Source organism: Coregonus clupeaformis, chromosome 3 (genome assembly GCF_020615455.1).
Source record: "Coregonus clupeaformis isolate EN_2021a chromosome 3, ASM2061545v1, whole genome shotgun sequence".
Lineage (NCBI taxonomy): Eukaryota > Metazoa > Chordata > Actinopteri > Salmoniformes > Salmonidae > Coregonus > Coregonus clupeaformis.
In genome coordinates this window covers 38,892,717-38,919,826 of record NC_059194.1, presented here as the reverse complement: position 1 = coordinate 38,919,826, position 27,110 = coordinate 38,892,717, and the positions used below count along the sequence as shown (strand labels likewise).

Below are 27,110 nucleotides of genomic sequence, written 5' to 3'. Positions count from 1 at the left end.
TCCATCCATGGCACATTATGGGTTTACATTGAGTTAAGCTTCTGAAAATGTCCGCTGTGCAAATCCACGCAAAACTCTCCGTACCTGAGAGACTCATCAAACTGAGGAACCTGTAAAGAGTACCTGTAAAGGTATTGAAAACAGGGGTGTCCATAATTTTGACCCCTACCTTTTTGAGTTTTTTTTTTATTGCTTGTTAAACAAAATCTCTTTCTCTGAGCAATTGTATTAGTATAAAATAATATAATTTCCCTTTTTTTTTAGCATACAATATAGCTCAGTATTTTTATTATTTATTTTATACAATCATCTTTGTCAAGGGTGTCAATAATTTTGGACCCCACTCTATGTGTGGGTGGGAAAAAGGGGTTTGCTTGGCAAGATGTTTTTGGCTTGCTGTTTGTCTTGCTGCTTTCGGGTGGATGACTTTGCAATTTTAATGATGGCCAAAATGAACTTCACGGTATCGATCTGTAATCAGATGTTGTGAGCAGCAGCATTGTGCCTTTTCCCACTTTGTTCTTTCTCTAAATGAGAAACAATCAACACAACTGCTGAAATAAAATAACTTTGAAGGGAATTTTTATGTCTGCTTTTCCTTTACAAATGCAACATCTGTGTTGAAGCTTGTATTTATGAGTTGCTGCTTAGTAGAACCAGACAGTGGAATCTGTGGCTATAGTCAGTTCCCCACTAGATGGAAGCATGTGCATATGGATTGCTGCTGTACACTTGAACAAGAACAAGAAAAAAGCAGAAAGCAAACTACAAAAGAGATCAGGATTTGATACAGAATATTACCATATTACCTATGTAATAACATAATTACATTGTACACATTATTTCCTAGTACTTGTACATGTTTGTGTTATGTGTAATTACACTTTGAAAGGCCCGTTGTTGTTATATGCACCCTATAACTATTGTTATGTGACTTAATTTGAAATGTTGCATGCCAAACAGTTGCCTATGAAACGACCACTTATTACATTTTACTAATAGCCTAGGCCTGTCTTTTCTCTATCAGCAGTAGTCTATAAAACTCTTCACTAAAACAGTTCACTAAAATGAAAAAGTATTCTTATGAAGTGCAGTCTTGCATGGAGCATGCACGATTTCTGCTTACCTACTTGCATTTATAAGCCAATAAAAAGTTGAGATCCTCAGATGATCATAATGCTCAGATAGCCTAAATTGTTTTATGATTATCAGTTGAATATGCAGTATGTACAGTACCAGTCAAAAGTTTGGACACACCTACTCATTCAAGTAGGTGTGCCCAAACCTTGTCACAACACAACTGATTGGCTCAAACGCATTAAGAAGGAAATACATTCCACAAATTAACTTTTAACAAGGCACACCTGTTAATTGAAATGCATTCCAGCTGACTACCTCATGAAGCTGGTTGAGAGAATGCCAAGAGTGTGAAAAGTTGTCATCATGGCAAAGGGTGGCTAATTGGAAGAATCTCAAATATAACATATATTTGGATTTGTTTAACACTTTTTACATGACTACATGATTCCATATGTGTTATTTAATGGTTGTGATGTCTTCACTATCATTCTACAATGTAGAAAATAGTAAAAATAAAGAAAAACCCTTGAATGAGTAGTTGTGTCCAAACTTTTGACTGGTACTATATGTGCGCACTCATAGGATAAAGCGCACGGTGGCAGATTGTAGCGCGCACTCTGAAGTGCAGTAACACGCAGTATTGATTCAGTGCTCATCCATTCTGAAGGAGCCAGCTAAGAGTCAGCAGTGAGTAAGTGACTGGGATTTGCAAGGTTATCAACCTCGATGTCCCACTTTACTGGAGCATTATGTAAATAACAGCGGATATACCTACGATTTTCTGGTAGAACTTGAATGAGACTGGAACTCTGTGAGGAGAACACTTTACAACAGCACCCCAGGAGGACATGCAGTTTCACGGTGTCGGTAGTCTTTTTGATTGGGAGAGCAGAAGGATGCTTATTAAAGAGGAGCCAGGAGCTGCGCTGCTACCCATTCAACACAACATTACGAGTGTGCTGTTCCGTTAGTCAGTGGTCGTTAATCTTGCTGTGGGTTTAGTACTGACTTTGCACTCAAAATTTTACGCGAGGAGCTGACTGAATTTACAAAGTTTTGTGCCGGTGAGCCATGGCCGCTTTTCCGATGTCTGGCGCGCTCTTCCTGTGCGCCCTGTGCCTGCCATACACCCTACCCGACGGACAGGTACCTGTGCCTCCCAGCTGCCACGAGGTGCGTGAGTCATTTCAGTCTCTGTACCCGGGGTCGAAATGGGCACCGGAGACCCCCGTTTTAGGTAACTATAGCAAACCTCTTTTTGGTAGCCGGCTTATTACGCATGCAACATTATGTTTTACGTAGGCCTATGATTAGATAAAGTTTTATTAGGCTATATAAAACAGTTCAATGCCCCACAATAGGTATCTCTGAAGTTGCTAGATTTGAGATGAATTATATCTATTTAAGTTCCGCAATTGCATGTTGGCAAATATGCATTCTCCATATTCTATCAAACTCTAATCTGCAGGTGCGCTGTGCCTCTTGGGTAGCAATGTTCTCCCCATGGATCTCGACATTTAAATGTAGACTATAACTCCTGCAAATCCATCACGCCTAGTTTGAGCCCACCACACCCTGCTGCTAATAGACTAGAAGAGGATCAGAGCTGATTGACAGAACTGATGGAGGAGAGGAAGGCATCTCATTTCATGTGGCTCTATGGAACTCTATCCTCCTCCGTATAACTCGTTATCAATAGAATGTCACAATAAGATCCGCAGCTCTGCTAAAATCATTGACAGCTGTGTGTCGTTTTCAAGGGATTGTTAAATAAATGTTAACTATTTGGTTGTAATATCATCACCTCTTGAGGAGCATAGAACAACACATTTCCGATGATTCCATGCAAAACATTTGTGGACATTTAGCTCTATCATCATCAGAGTTATAGGCTACACTACAGCAAGTAAGCGCATACTTTTCAGGATCAGTAAACATCTATTGATCATGTAATTTCAGATACATGAGGGTAGCCTTACCATATCTCACAATATGGTGAACGGAATAAAGTGAACTATAGCTGACAAGTAGGCCTATGAGTGGTTTAGGTTCGATTCGGTCTTATCCAGCAACGTTTGAAATAGTGTTTTTTACATTGGATAAAAGTAAAGACTCAGAGCTAGAACATGGTATATCATAAACTACAGTGGGGAGAACAAGTATTTGATACACTGCCGATTTTGCAGGTTTTCCTACTTACAAAGCATGTAGCGGTTTGTAATTTTTATCATAGGTACACTTCAACTGTGAGAGACGGAATCTAAAACAAAAATCCAGAAAATCACATTATATGATTTTTAAGTAATGAATTTGCATTTTTTTGCATGACATAAGTATTTGATCACCTACCAACCAGTAAGAATTCCGGCTCTCACAGACCTGTTAGTTTTTCTTTAAGAGGCCCTCCTGTTCTCCACTCATTACCTGTATTAACTGCACCTGTTTGAACTCGTTACCTGTATAAAAGACACCTGACAACACACTCAATCAAACAGACTCCAACCTCTCCACAATGGCCAAGACCAGAGAGCTGTGTAAGGACATCAGGGATAAAATTGTAGACCTGCACAAGGCTGGGATGGGCTACAGGACAATAGGCAAGCAGCTTGGTGAGAAGGCAACAACTGTTGGCGCAATTATTAGAAAATGGAAGAAGTTCAAGATGACGGTCAATCACCCTCGGTCTGGGGCTCCATGCAAGATCTCACCTCGTGGGGCATCAATGATCATGAGGAAGGTGAGGGATCAGCCCAGAACTACACGGCAGGACCTGGTCAATGACCTGAAGAGAGCTGGGACCACAGTCTCAAAGAAAACAATTCGTAACACACTACGCCGTCATGGATTAAAATCCTGCAGCGCACGAGAGGTCCCCCTGCTCAAGCCAGCGCATGTCCAGGCCCGTCTGAAGTTTGCCAATGACCATCTGGATGTCCAGAGGAGGAATGGGAGAAGGTCATGTGGTCTGATGAGACAAAAATAGAGCTTTTTGGTCTAAACTCCACTCGCCGTGTTTGGAGGAAGAAGAAGGATGAGTACAACCCCAAGAACACCATCCCAACCGTGAATCATGGAGGTGGAAACATCATTCTTTGGGGATGCTTTTCTGCAAAGGGGACAGGACGACTGCACCGTATTGAGGGGAGGATGGATGGGGCCATGTATCGCGAGATCTTGGCCAACAACCTCCTTCCCTCAGTAAGAGCATTGAAGATGGGTCGTGGCTGGGTTTTCCAGCATGACAACGACCCGAAACACACAGCCAGGGCAACTAAGGAGTGGCTCCGTAAGAAGCATCTCAATGTCCTGGAGTGGCCTAGCCAGTCTCCAGACCTGAACCCAATAGAAAATCTTTGGAGGGAGCTGAAAGTCTGTATTGCCCAGCGACAGCCCCGAAACCTGAAGGATCTGGAGAAGGTCTGTATGGAGGAGTGGGCCAAAATCCCTGCTGCAGTGTGTGCAAACCTGGTCAAGACCTACAGGAAACATATGATCTCTGTAATTGCAAACAAAGGTTTCTGTAACAAATATTAAGTTCTGCTTTTTAGATGTATCAAATACTTATGTCATGCAATAAAATGCAAATTAATTACTTAAAAATCATACAATGTGATTTTCTGGATTTTTGTTTTAGATTCCGTCTCTCACAGTTGAAGTGTACATATGATAAAAAATTACAGACCTCTACATGCTTTGTAAGTAGGAAAACCTGCAAAATCGGCAGTGTATCAACTACTTGTTCTCCCCACTGTATATGCTTCTTGAACTGAATACCTGATGTCGTCAAGAGCTCACTGGAGTCCTGTGCAAACATGTCCTCCCTGATGAAGGAAAGACAGACTAGGCTACACTTTTAGACAACAATTATTTATAGCAATTAATGTAATGGCTATATGTGACCGACCGACTCGATTCGGTCTTATGTAGCAACATTTGAACATCTATGTATTTTTTACATTGGATAAAAGTAGAGACTCAGAGCTAGAAAATGGTATATCATACACTACAGTTGAGGAACAATGGGAAAATAATTCTGCTTTGGAAGTTGATAAACTTGTTAGCTCTCTGAAACTCATTGCATTGATAGAGAGCTGAGTAATCCTTTCTTCAAATGTGCTGAAGTTACCTTGAGGTTTTTGAAGCTCTTCATGAGGTACTTGATGTCATGTATGATGGGGAAGAACAGGCGAAGGATCTCAAAGAAGTCCACTTCTTCTTCGGGCAGGTTAGAGTTGGACAGAATATTGATCAGATATCCAAAGTCATAGCAACTACAAAGAGAAAAATAAACAATCTTTCAGTGTAAAGCTTCTTGTGTCTAATTAATAATGAGCAAGTGTATCACTTCTTTGTGCCAGATGGCCTATATTTGCAGCATATAACATACAAGTGTGCTTAAAAATGTACTACCTGAGGAGACCCTGTAGCTCAGTTGGTAGAGCATGGCGCTTGCAACGCCAGGGTGGTGGGTTCGTTTCCCATGGAGGGCCAGTATGAAAATCTATGCACTCACTAACTGTAAGTCGCTCTGGATAAGAGCGTCTGCTAAATTACTAAAATGTAATGTAAATGTAAAAGGAGACAGACACTTTCACGCTCTCACAGAACACCACACCTGATATCATGAGCAGTTTGTTGAAGTACAACGTCTCGATCCCCTCATGCTTCTTGAACTGGATACTTGATGTCGTCAAGAGCTCAATAGAGTCTTGTGCAAACATGTCCTCCCTGATGACGGAAAGACAGACAACACCTAGGCTACACTTTTAGACAACAATCATTTATAGCAATTAATGTAATGGATACAGTGGGGAAAAAAAGTATTTAGTCAGTCACCCATTGTGCAAGTTCTCCCACTTAAAAAGATGAGAGAGGCCTGTAATTTTCATCATAGGTACACGTCAACTATGACAGACAAAATGAGGAAAAAAAATCCAGAAAATCACATTGTAGGATTTTTAATGAATTTATTTGCAAATTATGGTGGAAAATAAGTATTTGGTCAATAATAAAAGTTTCTCAATACTTTGTTATATACCCTTTGTTGGCAATGACACAGGTCAAACGTTTTCTGTAAGTCTTCACAAGGTTTTCACACACTGTTGCTGGTATTTTGGCCCATTCCTCCATGCAGATCTCCTCTAGAGCAGTGATGTTTTAGGGCTGTCGCTGGGCAACACGGACTTTTAACTCCCTCCAAAGATTTTCTATGGGGTTGAGATCTGGAGACTGGCTAGGCCACTCCAGGACCTTGAAATGCTTCTTACGAAGCCACTCCTTCGTTGCCCGGGTGGTGTGTTTGGGATCATTGTCATGCTGAAAGACCCAGCCACGTTTCATCTTCAATGCCCTTGCTGATGGAAGGAGGTTTTCACTCAAAATCTCACGATACATGGCCCCATTCATTCTTTCCTTTACACAGATCAGTTGTCCTGGTCCCTTTGCAGAAAAACAGCCCCAAAGCATGATGTTTCCACCCCCATGCTTCACAGTAGGTATGGTGTTCTTTGGATGCAACTCAGCATTCTTTGTCCTCCAAACACGACGAGTTGAGTTTTTACCAAAAAGTTCTATTTTGGTTTCATCTGACCATATTACATTCTCCCAATCCTCTTCTGGATCATCCAAATGCACTCTAGCAAACTTCAGACGGGCCTGGACATGTACTGGCTTAAGCAGGGGGACACGTCTTGCACTGCAGGATTTGAGTCCCTGGCGGCGTAGTGTGTTACTGATGGTAGGCTTTGTAACTTTGGTCCCAGCTCTCTGCAGGTCATTCACTAGGTCCCCCCGTGTGGTTCTGGGATTTTTGCTCACCGTTCTTGTGATCATTTTGACCCCACAGGGTGAGATCTTGCGTGGAGCCCCAGATCAAGGGAGATTATCAGTGGTCTTGTATGTCTTCCATTTCCTAATAATTGCTCCCACAGTTGATTTCTTCAAACCAAGCTGCTTACCTATTGCAGATTCAGTCTTCCCAGCCTGGTGCAGGTCTACAATTTTGTTTCTGGTGTCCTTTGACAGCTCTTTGGTCTTGGCCATAGTGGAGTTTGGAGTGTGACTGTTTGAGGTTGTGGACAGGTGTCTTTTATACTGATAACAAGTTCAAACAGGTGCCATTAATACAGGTAACGAGTGGAGGACAGAGGAGCCTCCTAAAGAAGAAGTTACAGGTCTGTGAGAGACAGAAATCTTGCTTGTTTGTAGGTGACCAAATACTTATTTTCCACCATAATTTGCAAATAAATTCATTAAAAATCCTACAATGTGATTTTCTGGAGAAAAAAAATCTCAATTTGTCTGTCATAGTTGACGTGTACCTATGATGAAAATGACAGGCCTCTCTCATCTTTTTAAGTGGGAGAACTTGCACAATTGGTGGCTGACTAAATACTTTTTTTCCCCACTGTATATTTGACCGATCGACTCGATTCGGTCTTATGCAGCAACATTTGAATATATATATATTTTTTACATTGGATAAAAGTAGAGACTCAGAGCTAGAAAATGGTATATCATACACTACAGTTGAGGAACAATGGGAAAGGAATTGTGCTTTGGAAGTTGATAAACGTAACCCCACTTTTGAGAAAATGGCACTTGAATGTTTTTGTACACCTACTGGAGAACTCTTCTTTGTCTACACCCATTCAGCACCGTTCACACCCTCTTAAGCCTTAGCCCCACCCATCTCTTTAAGGATTCACATGTGAGGCCATGTGCTAAACAATGAGTACAGTACTGTACAACCAAAGATTTCAAGACTAAAGGCTGGTTTATACTCTGTCTATCGACATCAAACTTGTCGTTATGAAAAAGTATAAGCACAAAAACGACAGACTGCATGACATCAGCAGCCTGGTGGTACAAAATAGCATAACTGGTGTATTTTAACCAATACATCCGTCTGTTTAAAAATGAATTTAGTATATGTCAATCTAGCAAACCAGGCAACTAAAAGCAACTTTCTAAACAATTTTAAGTTAGCTGGCTAGCCAGTTCAAATAATGATATATCATACAACTGACAACGTCTTAACTTTAGCTAATTTGTATTCATTATTACAAGAAAATAAACTCACAACAAGATCATTATTTACAAGTTAATTGCGAGCTAATTACAGAAAATAGCTTACTGTTTTGAGTTTGACTAAACAAAAGCAGGGCATTCTACCGGAGAATTTTAGAACTTGGACACTGTCTCGTTGGCCTAATGTTATATCCTAATTTGATTTTGGTGCAGGTCATGTTGTTTTTCACATTACTGTCTCTGGTAAACACACACTATATCAAATAAAATAAAAGCTTATTTGTCACATGCACAGGACACAGAAGGTGTAAACGGTACAGTGAAGTGGTTACTGGAGTCTTTTGTTTAGTCATAAACAATGAACCATAATCCCAAATCAAAACGTTACTACCTTGCATGAATCCACAGGTAGCTAATGCTAACCAACTAGCTAGGTTCAATGTTAGCTAGCTAACATTAGGCTATAACTAGCAATGCAAATGGCTCTGAGATACAAATAATATTACTACACATAACATTAGCTAGCGAGCCAGCCAGCCAGCCAGCTAACGTTAGCTAGCTATCTAACAGTATGCTTGAACATGTAATGAAAACTAATTTCTGGCAAATTCTCTAAAACGACATTGGAGGTGGCTTATGGTAGAGAAATTAACATTAAATTATCTGGCAACAGCTCTGGTGGACATTCCTGCAGTCAGCATTCCAATTGCACGCTCCCTTAAAACTTGAGACATCTGTGGCATTGTGTTATGTTACAAAACTGCACATTTTAGAGTGGCCTTTATTGTCCCCAGCACAAGGTGCACCTGTGTAATGATCATGCTGTTCAATCAGTTTCTTAATATGCCACACCTGTCAGGTGGATGGATTATCTTGGCATAGGAGAAATTCTCACTTACAGGGATGTAAACAAATTTGTGCACCAAATTTTAGATAAATACGTTTTTTGTGCGTATGGAACATTTTTGGGATCTTTTATTTCAGCTCATGAAACGTGGGATCAACACTTTACATGTTGCGTTTATATTTTTGTTCAGTATATATAATGTTAGCCATGGAGAACTGCAAAAGTCTTGCTACTGCTCTCAACAACATTGCTGCCCTGAATGTAGCAGGCGCTATCGACAAGATCAGTGGGAAAAAGTTGTGATGGACTACTTTCTGCACACGGTCAGTGTGAACCGGAGTGACTTGACACAGCACGTGCCAAACAAGCTGTACAAACAAAACAGAGTTAAAGGGCTTCTAGTCTGCCATGAAGCGTTCATCCATGTATACGGGTAAGAGTCTAGCTACATTTTCAGATAGTATACGTTTCTAATTTTGTCAGAAAGTTGTTTTCATTGCAAGTTAAAGCATACTGCTAGCTAGTTAGTGAATGTTACCCAGTGGGCATACGACGTGATAAAGACACCTTTTACTGGTTGAAATCTGGTCGGGACGTCATATAACAAGATCACAACCAGATTAAGACGTCTTCTTCATTACGTCTTTTGACGTCATCAAAAATACGTCTTATTTTGGTTGATATCTGATGAAACTACTGGCCAGTTATCTAAATGCTACTCAATTAACCAATCTATATAAACATAGTAGTTGTGGGCCATGCACTCATTGCATGTAAAACACTAGAACCATTACAATGATTCAAATTGGAGTAATGTTATTTTTTCAGCAGGGTTTGCATGATTCAGCTTAGCGCACTTGTCAAACAACAGCTGGGAGAGCACACCAAAGCAGGTTAGGGTCTCGTGGCATACTGTACCCAGTCAACACACTGGGCTCTGGCCTATTCCGCTTGAGACCCGGGGGACTCGGCATCGACTCAGACTCGTGGGGGGTTTCATGCGGGCCAAGCTCTTCCAGAATCTGGCAGAATCATATTACTCTGGGCTCCGGCTAATGGTACTCGGGCTGAGTGCTTTTCAGCTTCTCCGCCCCGATTAACTTTTGTCAGCAGTAAATCAAATCAAATCAAATGTTATTTGCCACATGCGCCGAATACAACAGTGAAATGCTTACTTACAAGCCCTTAACCAACAATGCAGTTTTAAGAAAAATAAGTGTTAAGTAAATAAATAGATAAGTAATAAATGAAAATTACAAATAATTAAAGAGCAGCAGTAAAATAAAATAACAGTAGGGAGGCTATATACAGGGGGTACCGGTACAGAGTCAATGTGAGGGGGCACATGATAGTCAAGGTAATTGAGGTAATATTTACATGTGGGTAGAGTTAAAGTGACTATGCATAGATAATAAACAGAGTGTAGCAGCAGCGTAAAAGAGGGGGTGGGGTGGGGGGGAAGCAGTTAAGAAGCCTTTTGGACCTAGACTTAGCGGTCAGGTACTGCCTGCCATGCGGTAGCAGAGAGAACAGTCTATGACTAGGGTTGCTGGAGTTTTTGACAATTTTTAGGGCTATCCTCTGACACCGCCTGGTATAGAGGTCCTGGATGGCAGGAAGCTTGGCCCAAGTGATGTACTGGGCTGTACGCACTACCCTCTGTAGTGCCTTGCGGTCGGAGGCCGAGCAGTTGCCATACCAGACGGTGATGCAACCACTCAGGATGCTCTCAATGGTGCAGCTGTAGAACTGTTTGAGGATCTGAGGACCCATGCCAAATCTTTTCAGTCTCCTGAGCGGGAATAGGCTTTGTCGTGCCCTCTTCACGACTGTCTTGGTGTGTTTGGACCATGATAGTTTGTTGGTGATGTGGACACCAAGGAACTTGAAGCTCTAAACCTGTTCCACTACAGCCCCGTCGATGAGAATGGGGGCGTGCTCAGTCCTCTTTTTTTCCCTGTAGTCCACGATCATCTCCTTTGTCTTGATCACGTTGAGGGAGAGGTTGTTATCCTGTTACGACACGGCCAGGTCTCTGACCTCCGCCCTATAGGCTGTCTCATCGTTGTCGGTGATCAGGCCTACCACTGTTGTGTCGTCTGCAAACTTAATGATTGTGTTGGAGTCGTGCTTGAACATGCAGTCATGGGTGAACAGGGAGTACAGGAGGGGACTGAGCACGCACCCCTGAGGGACCCCCATGTTGAGGATCAGTGTGGCAGATGTGTTGTTACCTACCATTACCACCTGGGGGCGGCCCGTCAGGAAGTCCAGGATCCTGTTGCAGGGGAAGGTGTTTAGTCCCAGGGTCCTTAGCTTAGTGATGAGCTTTCAGGGCACTATGGTGTTGAACGCTGAGCTGTAGTCAATGAATAGCATTCTCACGTAGGTGTTCCACTTGTCCAGGTGGGAAAGGGCAGTGTGGAGCGCAATGGAGATTACATCATCTGTGGATCTTTTGGGGCAATATGCAAATTGAAGTGTATCTAGGGTTTCTGGGATAATGGTGTTGATGTGAGCCATGACCAGCCTTTCAAAGCACTTCATGTCTACAGACGTGAGTGCTACGGGTCAGTAGTCATTTAGGCAGGTTATCTTAATGTTGTTGGGCACAGGGACTATGGTGGTCTGCTTGAAACATGTTGGTATTACAGACTCAGTCAGGGACATGTTGAAAATGTCAGTGAAGACACTTGCCAGTTGGTCAGCGCATGCTCAGAGTACACATCCTGGTAATCCATCTGGCCCTGTGGCATTGTGAATGTTGACCTGCTAAAAGTCTTACATCGGCTACAGAGAGCGTGATAACATAGTCATCTGGAACAGCTGATGCTTTCATGCATGCTTCAGTGTTGCTTGCCATCGAAGCGAGCATAGAAGTGATTTAGCTCGTCTGGTAGCTCGTCTTGTGTCACTGGGCAGCTCGCGGCTGTGCTTCCCTTTGTAGTCTGTAATAGATTGTAAGCCCTGCCACATCTGACGAGCATCGGAGCCGGTGTAGTACGATTCAATCTTAGTCCTGTATTGACTCTTTTCCTGTTTGATGGTTCGTCGGAGGGCATAGCGGGATTTCTTATATAGCGTCCTGGTTAGAGTCCCGCTCCTTGAAAGCGGCAGCGCTACCCTTTAGCTCAGTGTGGATGTTGCCTGTAATCCATGGCTTCTGGTTGGAGTATGTACTTACGGTCACTGTGGGGATGACGTCATCGAAGCACTTATTGATGAAGCCAGTAGGGCCATTTGAGGTGTTTATTCGATAGGTGATGAAATACCAGTTTTAAAAAACTAATCTATATAAATGTGATATTTTTCACCTTCAATTCATCGAATTTACTAGGTTATTAAAAGCTCATATTTGTGACAGTCTTGCAGTCCTATAGCTATCAGAGATGTCCCTTAATTTAGAGAATCTCTGATGCCATTTATGCTTTTGCTTTTACTACAGGCAATGGCAATGTTTTTTGTAGTTGCATTCCACCCAACTGAAAAGTGCACATTCACTTCAATAACATTTGTTCTAGGCTATCAGCATGTAAGATAGACATGCACAATAATACAGGATAACCTTACAACATTTTTCCTTAAAGTTTTTAAGCAATTAACACAATGCGTGCAGTAATTGTATTTACATTTCAGTAGTTAAATAAGGAGGTAGGCATTTCTTTTTTTCAATACCCCGTACAGTAGGTGGTGGCAGTACACCAATAGGTGTAGTCTGCCATAAAACCATAAAGAAGAAGAGGCAGAAGTTCCAGCTGAAACTTGGATTGGAATCTGTGCTTCATGCGCAGCAATAGATCTCTGCACGCAGGCAGCCTGCTCGAGCGCACCCATCAACATTCCATACAGCAGTTGGGACAGAGTGCCTGGTAAGCTACACAACAACACAGCTGGAAAACAACGACAATTTCTCAAAATGTACAAAAACAACTTAGAAAAGATTTGACTGCTAAGTGGGAGTCCCTGTTCTCTTGATTTTGTTAAACTTTTGTAAGTAAAGCTCCGGTTTGTTGGGGAGAAGAACATCAAGGAAAGATTTCCTAGTTTCTGTCTGTAGCTAGCTAGTTAAGTAACTAACTTACCTGGCTAATTTTAGCTAGTTAGCTAACATTAGCTCTCTGGCTAATCCTCTATGGCTATGGTACATTTTACATTTTACCTGTTGTAGGCGTTGGTTGTAGATAGCTAGCTAGCTGACATTTTGATTTCTGTTTAGGTAATGATAGTAAATGTGTGTGTGTGTGTGTGTGTGTGTGTGTGTGTGTGTGTGTGTGAGAGAGAGAGAAAGAGAGCAATATGATCACACTAACTTTTCGTCTGTAGCCATGAAGTGCTTTGAAATATTGTCATGTCAACGTCGTCATGCTAACTATGTGTGTATCTTTTGTGAAACATGAAACATCACAGCACAGTTGAAAGATATATGGCAAATAGAAATCAAAACTGGATGGTGTTCAGAGATAGATGGGGTGGTTGAGTGGAGCTGAAGGGTGGGACTAACAATAACAGGATAACTAATATAAAATATACGGTGTCCGTAAAATGTATATTGGTTCAGAACTTTTGTGAAAAAGCACAGTTGAAAAATATATTGCAAATAGAAATCTAAACTGGATTGTGTTCAGAGACAGATGGGAGGGGTTGAGGATGGGACTAAAAACAAACAAAAGATAACTATTGTAAAATGTACTGTGTCCATAAATGTGTAAATAGTATGTAAATTCAGCAAAAAAAGAAATGTCCTCTCACTGTCAACTGCGTTTATTTTCAGCAAACTTAACGTGTAAATATTTGTATGAACATAACAAGATTCAACAACTGAGACATAAACTGAACAAGTTACACAGACATGTGACTAACAGAAATTGAATAATGTGTCCCTGAACAAAGGGGGGGGGTCAAAATCAAAATTAACAGTCAGTATCTGGTGTGGCCAGTACAGCAGTGCATCTCCTCCTCATGGACTGCACCAGATTTGCCAGTTCTTGCTGTGAGATGTTACCCCACTCTTCCACCAAGGCACCTGCAAGTTCCCAGACTTTTCTGGGGGGAATGGCCCTAGCCCTCACCCTCCGATCCAACAGGTCCCAGACATGCTCAATGGGATTGAGATCCGGGCACTTCGCTGGCCATGGCAGAACACTGACATTCCTGTCTTGCAGGAAATCATGCACAGAACGAGCAGTATGGCTGGTGGCATTGTCATGCTGGAGGGTCATGTCAGGATGAGCCTGCAGGAAGGGTACCACATAAGGGAGGAGGATGTCTTCCCTGTAACGCACAGCGTTGAGATTGCCTACAATGACAACAAGCTCAGTCCGATGATGCTGTGACACACCGCCCCAGACCATGACGGACCCTCCACCTCCAAATCGATCCCGCTCCAGAGTACAGGCCTCGGTGTAACGCTCATTCCTTCGATGATAAACGCAAATCCGACCATCACTCCTGGTGAGACAAAACTGCGACTCGTCAGTGAAGAGCACTTTTTGCCAGTCCTGTCTGGTCCAGCGACGGTGGGTTTGTGCCCATAGGCGACGTTGTTGCCGGTGATGTCTGGTGAGGACCTGCCTTACAACAGGCCTACAAGCCCTCAGTCCAGCCTCTCTCAGCCTATTGGTGTCACGGTTCCCTAAGACAGAACCCAGAAGCAGACCAGGACAAGGAGAGTTGAACGAAGGTGAGTGTTTATTACAGATTCAAAAGGTGCAGAATAATCCAGGAGACGGAGCGGGTGGCGGAGATGAGTAGGTGGAGGTGAAGTGGCAGATTAAACGATGGCACGGCAGGGGTTGGGTGAAGGTTCCGGGAGAATGACTGTGGACAGAAAAAAACTGAGGTAAGTACAAGGCAGGTCAACAAGGTGCAAAACAACAAAACTAACGCTAGTACTAAGAGACTGATACGCTGACAAAACATACTGTTCATGGCTAACGATCCGGCAGGGAATGGATGTTAGACCAGAGCCTAAGAAGGGTGATGATCAGGACCAGGTGTGCAGATTGCTGATGGGATGCAGGTGCGGAAATCAAGAGAGCTCCCCGGGCGTTCCAGCACCCTCGGGAAACTGGAGATCACGAGCAGAACAACTAGACCACAGACAGGACCCGACTCAGACTGCCGGGATCGTTACAGTACCCCCCCCTCCGACGAACGCCACCGGGCGGACTCCCGGAGCGCCAGGATGGAGGCGGTAGAAGTCACTGATGAGGTCAGCATCTAGGATCTGTCGCCGCGGAATCCAACTCCTCTCTTCAGGACCATACCCCTCCCAGTCCACGAGATACTGGAAACCCCGGCCCCGCCGTCTGGAATCCATGATGCGTCGCACCGTGTAGGCAGGACCACCTCCGATCATCCGAGGAGGAGGAGGAGGAGGCGGAGGAGGCAACAGAGGACTGAGGAAAACAGGCTTGAGGCAGGAGACATGAAAGGTGGGATGGACTCTGAGCGTCCTCGGGAGTTTGAGTCGAACTGCCACCGGATTGATCACCTTCTCCACCACAAACGGACCAATGAACTTCGGTAACAACTTCCCTAGACTCAGTCCGTAAAGGAAGATCCCGTGTGGCCAACCAGACCCTATCTCCGATGGTGTAGGTGGGAGCGGGGATCCGGCGACGATTCGCCTGGAGCTGATACCGGTCCGAAACTCTAAGGAGTGCCTTTCTGGCCCGATGCCAGGTCCGGTGGCAACGACGAATATGGGCCTGAACAGAAGGCACTGAGAGCTCCTTCTCCTGAGAAGGGAACAAGGGAGGTTGGTAGCCATACAGGCACTGGAAGGGAGACATCCCAGTGGCAGATGTAGGGGAGAGTATTGTGGGCATACTCAACCCAAGGCAACTGAGAGACCCAGGAGGTGGGGTTGGAAGAGGCCAGGCAGCGTAGCGTGGATTCCATCTTCTGGTTGGCTCTCTCCGCCTGACCATTAGATTGGGGGTGAAACCCAGATGTGAGACTGACTGTAGCTCCAATGGCCAAACAGAAGGACTTCCAGACAGCAGAGGTAAACTGAGGGCCACGGTCGGAAACGATATCACTGGGCAAACCGTGGACCCTGAAAACCTCCCTAACCAGGATCTCGGACGTCTCCGAGGCAGAGGGAAGCTTGGCAATTGGCACAAAGTGGGCGAACTTGCTGAATCTGTCCACGATAGTCAGAACGACCGTGTTCCCCTCAGAAGCGGGCAACCCAGTGACAAAGTCCAGGGCCAGATGCGACCATGGTCGCCGGGAATAGGAAGGGGGGTGAAGTAGTCCAGAGCTGGGCCGATTGGTACTCTTATTCTGCGCACACACTGGACAGGCAGCAACATAACCCCGAGTATCCTCGGCCATGGCAGGCCACCAAAAACGTCTGCGAAGAAACGCCATCGTCCGAGCCACGCCAGGGTGACAAGCCATCTTGCTGGCGTGGGACCATTTGAGGACCGCAGGACGAACCGACTCAGGCACAAACAACCGACCGGGTGGACCGTTACCGGGACCGGGCTGCGTCCGAAGGGCCGCCATCACCTCCTCCTCAATCTTCCACCTAACAGCTCCCACGACGCAGTTCCGGGGGAGAATTGTCTCGGTCTTGGACCCACTCTCCTCCGTCTTGGAGAACATCCGAGACAAGGCGTCCGCCTTGCCGTTCTTAGATCCAGGTCGGAACGTCAGGGAAAAATTGAATCGTCCGAAAAACAACGACCACCTGGCCTGACGGGAGTTGAGACGTCTAGCCGATTGCACGTAAGCAAGATTCTTGTGGTCAGTCCAGACAATAAACGGTTGCTCCGCCCCTCCAACCAGTGGCGCCACTCCTCCAAGGCAAGTTTCACCGCGAGAAGCTCCCGGTTACCCACATCGTAATTCCTCTCCGCAGGCGAAAGGCGACGAGAGTAGTAGGCGCAGGGATGGAGTTTACTGTCCGTGGAGCATCGCTGCGACAGGATGGCGCCAACTCCCACATCAGACGCGTCCACTTCAACGACGAACTGACGGGCCGTGTCCGGTTGAGAGAGAATCGGTGCGTTGGTGAATCGCCTCTTCAAATCCAGAAACGCTCGATCCGCCTCCGGATTCCACTTGAAGCTCCTGATACTGGAAGTCAAGGCAGTTAACGGAGCGGCCACACGGCTGTAATCCCGGATGAATCTGCGGTAGAAATTCGCAAACCCCAAAAATCTCTGGAGCTGCAATCTCGTACCGGGCTGGGCCCATTCCAGAACCGCTCTAACCTTCTCCTGGTCCATCCTAATCTCTCCCCTGGAGATGATGTACCCGAGAAAGGATGTTGTGTGGGCGTGAAACTCGCACTTCTCGGCCTTCACGAACAGGCGATTCTCCAACAATCGCTGCAGAACCTGCCGGACATGCTGGACGTGGTCGGAAGGTTCCTTCGAGAAGATCAGAATGTCATCCAGATAAACAAACACAAAGAGACCGATCATATCTCTCAGGACGTCGTTCACCATACTCTGGAATACCGCTGGAGCATTGGTCAGTCCAAACGGCATCACCTGATACTCGAAGTGACCCATCGGTGTATTGAAACCCGTCAACCACTCGTCTCCCTCTCTGATCCGGACCATGTGATACGCATTGCGTAGGTCTAGCTTGGTGAACACCGTAGCACCCTGTAAGGAGTCGAAGGCAGAACTCATCAAGGGCAGGGGATACTTGTTCTTGACCGTGATGTCATTCAACCCCCGATAATCAATACACGGTCGAAGAGAGCCATCCTTCTTACCCACAAAGAAGAATCCTGCCCCCAGGGGTGATGACGAGGGACGAACGAGACCAGCCGCTAGGGACTCCTTGATGTAGGTCTCCAAAGCCTCACGTTCAGGTCGGGAGATACTGTATAACCTTCCCTTGGGGTAGACAGCTCCAGGGAACAGGTTGATGGCACAATCATATGGTCGGTGGGGAGGGAGTGACAGAGCCTTCTGCTTACTGAACACCTCCCCCAAATCGTGATATGTCTCGGGAACCAGGGACAAATCTGGGGGTTTAGCCTCAACCACCTGACTGGGAACCGAATGGGGACAGGCAGTCTTGAGACAGTTAGCATGACAATCAAGGCTCCAACTCGTTACCTTGCCCGTCACCCAATCGAACGTGGGATTGTGTTCCTTCAGCCAGGGGTATCCAAGGACCAGAGGAACATGGGAAGACGGCAGAATGAAGAATGAAATCATCTCCGAATGATTCCCCGACAACAGCATCTTAACCGGTTCAGTCCTCATCGTGATACGTGCCAGACTACTGCCGTTCAGAGTGGTCGCTTCAATGGCTTCCGGCAATTGCTCCTTGGAAAGCCCCAGCTGTTCCACCAACTCGGCATCAAGAAAGCTTCCATCGGCACCTGAATCGACAAAAGCGTTAATCGCTAAGCTCTGATTCCTGTTCACAAGGGTAGCCGGGAAACGGGGTCTGACAGAGGTACTGAGAGGTTGAAACTGGCTCGCTAAAAGTCCTCCCAACTTTAGCGAGCCGGGCAGTTTGACGACCGCCGGGAACAAGTGGAGATGTAATGTCCCGAGCTACCACAGTAGAGGCAACAGTTGGTCTTACGTCTATGTTGACGCTCCTCCTTGGTTAACCGTGCCGCCCCACTTGCATGGGTTCAGAATCGGGAGAGAGAACCTCTCCACTAATCCTTTGTGGTGGAGAATGATCGACGTGTTCTGGTCCACCACCCGACCCGACTGGGAACTGAGAAGCTGATCGATTGGACGGACCCCATTGCTTCTCCCTCCTTCGCTCTCGGACTCGATTATCCACCCGAATAGACAAGGCTACCAAGCTGTCCAGGTCACTAGGCTCCGGATAGGAGATCAACTCATCCTTGAGCTGCTCCGACAGACCCTGGTAAAAGGACGCTTGCAGAGACTCCTCATTCCACCCACTCTCCACAGCCAACGTCTTGAACTCGATCACGAAGTCGGCCACGCTGCGAGTTCCTTGGCGAAGCGAAAACAGGCGCCTAGCTGCGTCCCTCCCTCGGACGGAATGGTCGAAGAGCTTCCTCATCTCGGCCGTGAACCCCTGGTATGAAGCCATGCAGGGATCCTGTCGTTCCCAAACGGCTGAAGCCCACTCCAGCGCTCGACCACGCAGCAACTCAATCACAAAGGCTATCCTAGCCTTGTCTGTGGCATAAGAGTAGGGCTGTAGATCGAACACTAATCCACACTGCATAAGGAAGGAACGGCATCTTCCCAGCTCCCCCTCATATTTATCCGGCGTCGGAACCTTGGGCTCACGGAAGGACACAGCTCCAGAAGCGGCAGGCGAGATGGGTGAAACCGGTAGTGGATCCTCCACCGGAAACTCGCGTTGGTTCTGGACCTCCGTCAGACCGGTAGAAAGGTTCCGAACTGACAACGCGATCTCCTGTAGTGCCGTGCTATGTTGTCCCAACATCTTCTCCTGATGGGAAATGGCATGGCGAACAGAGTCCAGATCCGCTGGGTTCATTAATGGCCGGATCGTTCTGTCACGGTTCCCTAAGACAGAACCCAGAAGCAGACCAGGACAAGGAGAGTTGAACGAAGGTGAGTGTTTATTACAGATTCAAAAGGTGCAGAATAATCCAGGAGACGGAGCGGGTGGCGGAGATGAGTAGGTGGAGGTGAAGTGGCAGATTAAACGATGGCACGGCAGGGGTTGGGTGAAGGTTCCGGGAGAATGACTGTAGACAGAAAAAAACTGAGGTAAGTACAAGGCAGGTCAACAAGGTGCAAAACAACAAAACTAACGCTAGTACTAAGAGACTGATACGCTGACAAAACATACTGTTCATGGCTAACGATCCGGCAGGGAATGGATGTTAGACCAGAGCCTAAGAAGGGTGATGATCAGGACCAGGTGTGCAGATTGCTGATGGGATGCAGGTGCGGAAATCAAGAGAGCTCCCCGGAGCGTTCCAGCACCCTCGGGAAACTGGAGATCACGAGCAGAACAACTAGACCACAGACAGGACCCGACTCAGACTGCCGGGATCGTTACAATTGGGGACAGTCTGAGCACATATGGAGGGATTGTGTGTTCCTGGTGTAACTCAGGCAGTTGTTGTTGCCATCCTGTACCTGTCCCGCAGGTGTGATGTTCAGATGTACTGATCCTGTGCAGGTGTTGTTACACGTGGTCTGCCACTGCGAGGACGATCAGCTGTCCGTCCTGTCTCCCTGTAGCGCTGTCTTAGGCGTCTCACAGTATGGACATTGCAATTTATTGCCCTGGCCACTTCTGCAGTCCTCATTCCTCCTTGCAGCATGCCTAAGGCACGTTCACGCAGATGAGCAGGGAACCTGGGCATCTTTCTTTTGGTGTTTTCAGAGTCAGTAGAAAGGCCTCTTTAGTGTCCTAGCTTTTTATAACTGTGTCCTTAATTGCCTACCGTCTGTAAGCTGTTAGTGTCTTAACGACCATTCCACAGGTGCATGTTCATTAATTGTTTATGGTTCATTGAACAAGCATGGGAAACAGTGTTTAAACCCTTTACAATGAAGATCTGTGAAGTTATTTGGATTTTTACAAATTATCTTTGAAAGCCAGGGTCCTGAAAAAGGGACATTTCTTTTTTTGCTGAGTTTATAAGATGGAAGTAGAAGCCTAAGTGTTGTTGTCCATTAGTTTACTCCAATTAGGGGAGGGGTGGTAGGGTTAGTGGAAAATAATAAAGGAAAATATATAAAATATACAGTACCAGTCAAAAGTGTGGACACACCTACCCATTCAAGGGTTTTTCTATATTTTTACTATTTTCTAAATTGTAGAATAATAGTGAAGACATCAAAACTATGAAATAACACATATGGAATAATAGAGTAACCAAAATAGTGTTAAACAAATCAAAATATATTTTATATTTGTGAGTCTTCAAAGTAGCCACCCACACTTGGCATTCTCTCAACCAGCTTCATAAGAAAGTCACCTGGAATGCATTTCAATTAACAGGTATGCCTTGTTAAAAGTTAATTTGTGGAATTTCTTTCCTTCTTTAATGCGTTTGAGCCAATCAGTTGTGTTGTGACAAGGTAGGGGTTGTATACAGAAGATAGACCTATTTGGTAAAAGACCAAGTCCATATTATGGCAAGAACGGCTAAAATAAGCAAAGAGAAATGACGGGTCTATCATTACTTTAAGACATGAAGGTCAGTCATTACGGAACATTTGAAGTTGAACGTTTCTTCAAGTGCAGTCGCAAAAACCATGAAGCGCTATGATGAAACTGGCTCTCATGAGGACCGCCACAGGACCGCCAGAGTTACCTCTGCTGCAGAGGATAAGTTCATTAGAGTTACCAGCCCAAATAAATTATTCACAGAGTTCAAGTAACAGACACATCTCAACATCAACTGTTCAGAGGAGATTGCGTGAATCAGGCATTCATGGTCGAATTGCCGCAAAGAAACCACTACTAAAGGCCACCAATAAGAAGAAGAGACTTGCTTGGGCCAAGAAACACGAGCAATGGACATTAGAGCGGTGGAAATGTGTCCTTTGGAATGGAATCGAAATTGGACATTTTTGGTTCCAACCGCTGTGGCTTTTTGAGACACGGTGTGGGTGAATAGATGATCTCTGCATGTGTAGTTCCCACCTTAAAGCATGGAGGAGGAGGTGTTATGGTGTGGGGATGCTTTGCTGGTGACACTGTCTGTGATTTATTTAGAATTCAAGGGACACTTAACCAGCATGGCTACCACAGCATTCTGCAGTGATACGCCATCCCATCTGGTTTGGGCTTAGTGGGACCATCATTTGTTTTTCAACAGGACAATGACCCAATACACCTCCAGGCTGTGTAAGGGCTATTTTACCAAGAAAGAGAGTGATGCATCAGATGACCTGGCCTCCACATTCCCCCGACCTCAACCCAATTGAGATGGTTTGGGATGAGTTGGACCGCAGAGTGAAGGAAAAGCAGCCAACAAGTGCTCAGCATATGTGGGAACTCCTTCAACTGTTGGAAAAGCATTCCAGGTGAAGCTGGTTGAGAGAATGCCAAGAGTGTGCAAAGCTGTCATCAAGGCAAAGGGTGGCTTTTTGAAGAATCTCAAATATAAAATATATTTTGATTTGTTTAACACTTTTTTGGTAACTGTGTTATTTCATAGTTTTGATGTCTTCACTATTATTCTACAATGTAGAAAATAGTAAAAATAAAGAGAACCCCTGGAATAAGTAGGTGTGTCCAAGCCTTTGAATGGTACTGTATCTGAGCAAGTTGCTATTTTTTAAAGACAACTATAACTGCCACAAAATTATTCAACTAGTATCATGGAAATAGTTTTAGCCAGCTGAGTCCACAAAGTTTCTTCAAAAATGTTGTTTTCTAGTTTGCTTATAAAATCTAAAATGTATAAAGTTGAAATGCACTGAATCTCTTCACTACAGATCTGACACATCACACCACTCTTCAAGAGGACCATTTACGCTCCAGATCGCTTCTACGCTCAGAGGTCTTTGATGAGGATCTACCCATCACACCACTCTTATTAATCATTAATAAAAATGAAACAATGGGCCTTTATATACTCCCAGTATTTCTATGCTTGTAATTTATGTGGGTGAATTATGAAACAAGTACTGTATACAGATGTGTGAAAAATTGTGACATAGATTTGTTTTTGCCATTGCTTGATCTATTTTAAATGTAAGAATAAGTTGCAGATTAACTTTAATTGGTGACTATGGAAACAAATAGCAATGTAATGAACAATGTTTTCAATATCCAACTTTATCCTCTGCAATACTTTTTACAGTACACTCTTAGAAAAAAAGGTGCTATCTAAACCTAAAAGGGTTATTCGGTTATCTCCATAGGAGAATCCTTTGATGAACCCTTTTTGGTTCCAGGTAAGAACCCTTTTGGGTTCAAGTAGAACCCTTTTGGGTTCTATGTAGGACCCTTTCCACAGAGGGTGCTACATGGAAACCAAAAGGTATGTACATGGAACCAAAAAGGGTTATTCTATGGGGACAACCGAAAAACACTTTTGGAACCCTTTTTTTATGAGTGTAGGTAATCATCTGAAGTCAGGGGGTCATTATCAGGTTATGATGAGGTCTTAACTATGATCAGTAGTCTACATAATATAGCACATAATATAGTGGTCAGGATAATGACCAGCTGGTCAGGTAGTCACAATTATGACCAGAAACATATGTAATATTCTCGTCAGTTAAAATATGTTAAAAAATGTCATTTTTCAACCAGTTTGCGACCAGGATATGACATCATACTGATGTCTTTTCAACCAGGTTTTGCCCACTGGGTAGCTTGCTGGCTCGCTAACATTACGTGTATGATCTGTGTAGTAATATTATTTGTATCTCAGCTATTAGCATTGCTAGTTATAGCCTAATGTTAGTTAGCTAGCTAGATAACATTGAACCTAGTTGGTTAGCCTTAGCTACCTGCAGATTCTTACTACAGCATTTCAATTGACAATCAGTTTGTATTGCAAGTAGTATGGGTTGGGATTATGGTACATTGTTTAGCTTGCTAGCTACAGTGAGGGAAAGAAAGTATTTGATCCCCTGCTGATTTTGTAAGTTTGCCCACTGACAAAGAAATGATCAGTCTATAATTTTAATGGTAGGTTTATTTGAACAGTGAGAGACAGAATAACAACTAAAAAATCCAGAAAAACGCATGTCAGCAATGTTATAAATTGATTTGCATTTTGATGAGGGAAATAAGTATTTGACCCCCTCTCAATCAGAAAGATTTCTGGCTCCCAGGTATCTTTTATACAGGTAACGAACTGAGATTAGGAGCACACTCTTAAAGGGATTGCTCCTAATCTCAGTTTGTTACCTGTATAAAAGACACCTGTCCACAGAAGCAATCAATCAATCAGATTCCAAACTCTCCACCATGGCCAAGACCAAAGAGCTCTCCAAGGATGTCAGGGACAAGATTGTACACCTACACAAGGCTGGAATGGGCTACAAGACCATCGCCAAGCAGCTTGGTGAGAAGGTGACAACAGTTGGTGCGATTATTCGCAAATGGATGAAACACAAAATACCTGTCAATCTTCCTCGGCCTGGGGCACCATGCAATATCTCACCTCGTGGAGTTGCAATGATCATGAGTATGGTGAGGAATCAGCCCAGAACTACACAGGAGGATCTTGTCAATGATCTCAAGGCAGCTGGGACCATAGTCACCAAGAAAACAATTGGTAACATACTACGCCGTGAAGGACTGAAATCCTGCAGCGCCCGCAAGGTCCCCCTGCTCAAGAAAACACATATACAGGCCCGTCTGAAGTTTGCCAATGAACATCTGAATGATTCAGAGGAGAACTGGGTGAAAGTGTTGTGGTCAGATGATGCCAAAGAGCCCGATGATGCCAAAGAGCCCGGTCTCAACTCAACTCGCCATGTTTGGAGGAGGAGGAATGCTGCCTATGACCCCAAGAACACCATCCCCACCGTCAAACATGGAGGTGGAAACATTATGCTTTGGGGGTGTTTTTCTGCTAAGGGGACAGAACAACTTCACTGCATCAAAGGGACGATGGACGAGGCCATGTCCCGTCAAATCTTGGGTGAGAACCTCCTTCCCTCATCCAGGGCATTGAAAATGGGTCGTGGATGGATATTCCAGCATGACAATGACCCTAAACACACGGCCAAGGCAACAAAGGAGTGGCTCAAGAAGAAGCACATTAAGGTCCTGGAGTGGCCTAGCCAGTCTCCAGACCTTAAATCCCATAGGAAATCTGTGGAGGGAGCTGAAGGTTCGAGTTGCCAAACGTCAGCCTCGAAACCTTAATGACTTGGAGAAGATCTGCAAAGAGGAGTGGAACAAAATCTCTCCTGAGATGTGTGGAAACCTGGTGGCCAACTACAAGAAACGTCTGACCTCTGTGATTGCCAACAAGGGTTTTGCCACCAAGTACTAAGTAATGTTTTGCAGAGGGGTCAAATACTTATTTCCCTCATTAAAATGCCAATCAATTTATAACATTTTTGACATGCGTTTTTCTGGATTATTTTGTTGTTATTCTGTCTCTCACTGTTTAAATAAACCTACCATTAAAATTATAGACTGATCATTTCATTGTCAGTGGGCAAACGTACAAAATCAGCAGGGGATCAAATACTTTTTTCCTTCACTGTACATGTCTGAACAAAAGACTCCACTTTGCCAGAGGATTACATGGCCCATCAAGTTAGTCAGGTGTGTGGGGGTGATTATGGCCATCTGCTGTATTTCATGAACAAGTGTACATGTCTAGTGACCCATCCACTTAGCTAGATGTGGCTGGAGGGTGGTTATAGCATTTCTTTCACATGACCCATCAATTTAGAGAAGTGTGTCTGGTAGTGGTGTGCCGACATGGCCATACTCGTATCCGTAAATTGATACGTACAGCTCGCCCTTCTCTTTACAGACAGGCAAACTCTCCAGTTGAGTTATTTAGACCACGCACATGACTGACTCAAAGACAGTACAGTATATTTTAGAAACTCTGTTACTGACACATGAGAAACATGCTTGCTGGCACCCAGAAATACTTTTTTTCCGATCATAGATAATTCCAAAAAATGCTCAGATCATAATCGTATCCAGAAAACTGCCCATATCTGTGACAATACTCGTTTTGTCCGACTACTCGGCACACCCCTAGTGTCTGGGTAAGCATCATCTAAAAATTGTAAAATATTTTTATCTGGACACTTTCTATTTTTTATATTGCTACTATGCAAATAACCATTACATTTTTTGTCATTTTAGCTCTTATCCAGAGCGACTTATTGGCCCAACGCTCTTAACCGCTAGGCTACCTGCTGCCCACTGTACCGTTTACACCTTCTGGATCCTGTGCATGTGACATATAAACTTTTGATTTTATTTGATATAACGTGTGTTTACCAGAGACGTTAATGTGAAGAACAACATGACCTGCACCTACAGTGGGGAAAAAAAGTATTTAGTCAGCCACCAATTGTGCAAGTTCTCCCACTTAATAAGATGAGAGAGGCCTGTCATTTTCATCATAGGTACACGTCAACTATGACAGACCAAATGAGAAAAAAAAATCCAGAAAATCACATTGTAGGATTTTTTATGAATTTATTTGCAAATTATGGTGGAAAATAAGTATTTGGTCAATAACAAAAGTTTCTCAATACTTTGTTATATACCCTTTGTTGGCAATGACACAGGTCAAACGTTTTCTGTAAGTCTTCACAAGGTTTTCACACACTGTTGCTCGTATTTTGGCCCATTGCTCCATGCAGATCTCCTCTAGAGCAGTGATGTTTTGGGGCTGTCGCTGGGCAACACAGACTTTCAACACCCTCCAAAGATTTTCTATGGGGTTGAGATCTGGAGACTGGCTAGGCCACTCCAGGACCTTGAAATTCTTCTTACGAAGCCACTCCTTCGTTGCCCGGGCGGTGTGTTTGGGATCATTGTCATGCTGAAAGACCCAGCCACGTTTCATCTTCAATGCCCTTGCTGATGGAAGGAGGTTTTCACTCAAAATCTCACGATACATGGCCCATTCATTCTTTCCTTTACACGGATCAGTCGTCCTGGTCCCTTTGCAGAAAAACAGCCCCAAAGCATGATGTTTCCACCCCCATGCTTCACAGTAGGTATGGTGTTCTTTGGATGCAACTCAGCATTCTTTGTCCTCCAAACACGATGAGTTGAGTTTTTACCAAAAAGTTATATTTTGGTTTCATCTGACCATATGACATTCTCCCAATCCTCTTCTGGATCATCCAAATGCACTCTAGCAAACTTCAGACGGGCCTGGACATGTACTGGCTTAAGCAGGGGGACACGTCTGGCACTGCAGGATTTGAGTCTGTGGCGGCGTAGTGTGTTACTGATGGTAGGCTTTGTTACTTTGGTCCCAGCTCTCTGCAGGTCATTCACTAGGTCCCCCCGTGTGGTTCTGGGATTTTTGCTCACCGTTCTTGTGATCATTTTGACCCCACGGGGTGAGATCTTGCGTGGAGCCCCAGATCGAGGGAGATTATCAGTGGTCTTGTATGTCTTCCATTTCCTAATAATTGCTCCCACAGTTGATTTCTTCAAACCAAGCTGCTTACCTATTGCAGATTCAGTCTTCCCAGCCTGGTGCAGGTCTACAATTTTGTTTCTGGTGTCCTTTGACAGCTCT

General features: G+C 44.5%; 1 protein-coding gene across 1 annotated transcript in view; it reads left to right on the top strand.

The window, feature by feature from the left end:
* Positions 1-1,760: 1,760 nt before the first annotated feature.
* Positions 1,761-27,110, top strand: part of LOC121545097 (glypican-3) — a 308,607-nt gene continuing 283,257 nt past the window's right edge. Inside the window, exon 1 of the mRNA XM_041855493.1 lies at positions 1,761-2,317. Within this exon, the coding sequence (XP_041711427.1) occupies positions 2,152-2,317 (166 nt within the window). The 5' untranslated portion in view covers positions 1,761-2,151. The remainder of the gene's footprint in view (positions 2,318-27,110) is intronic.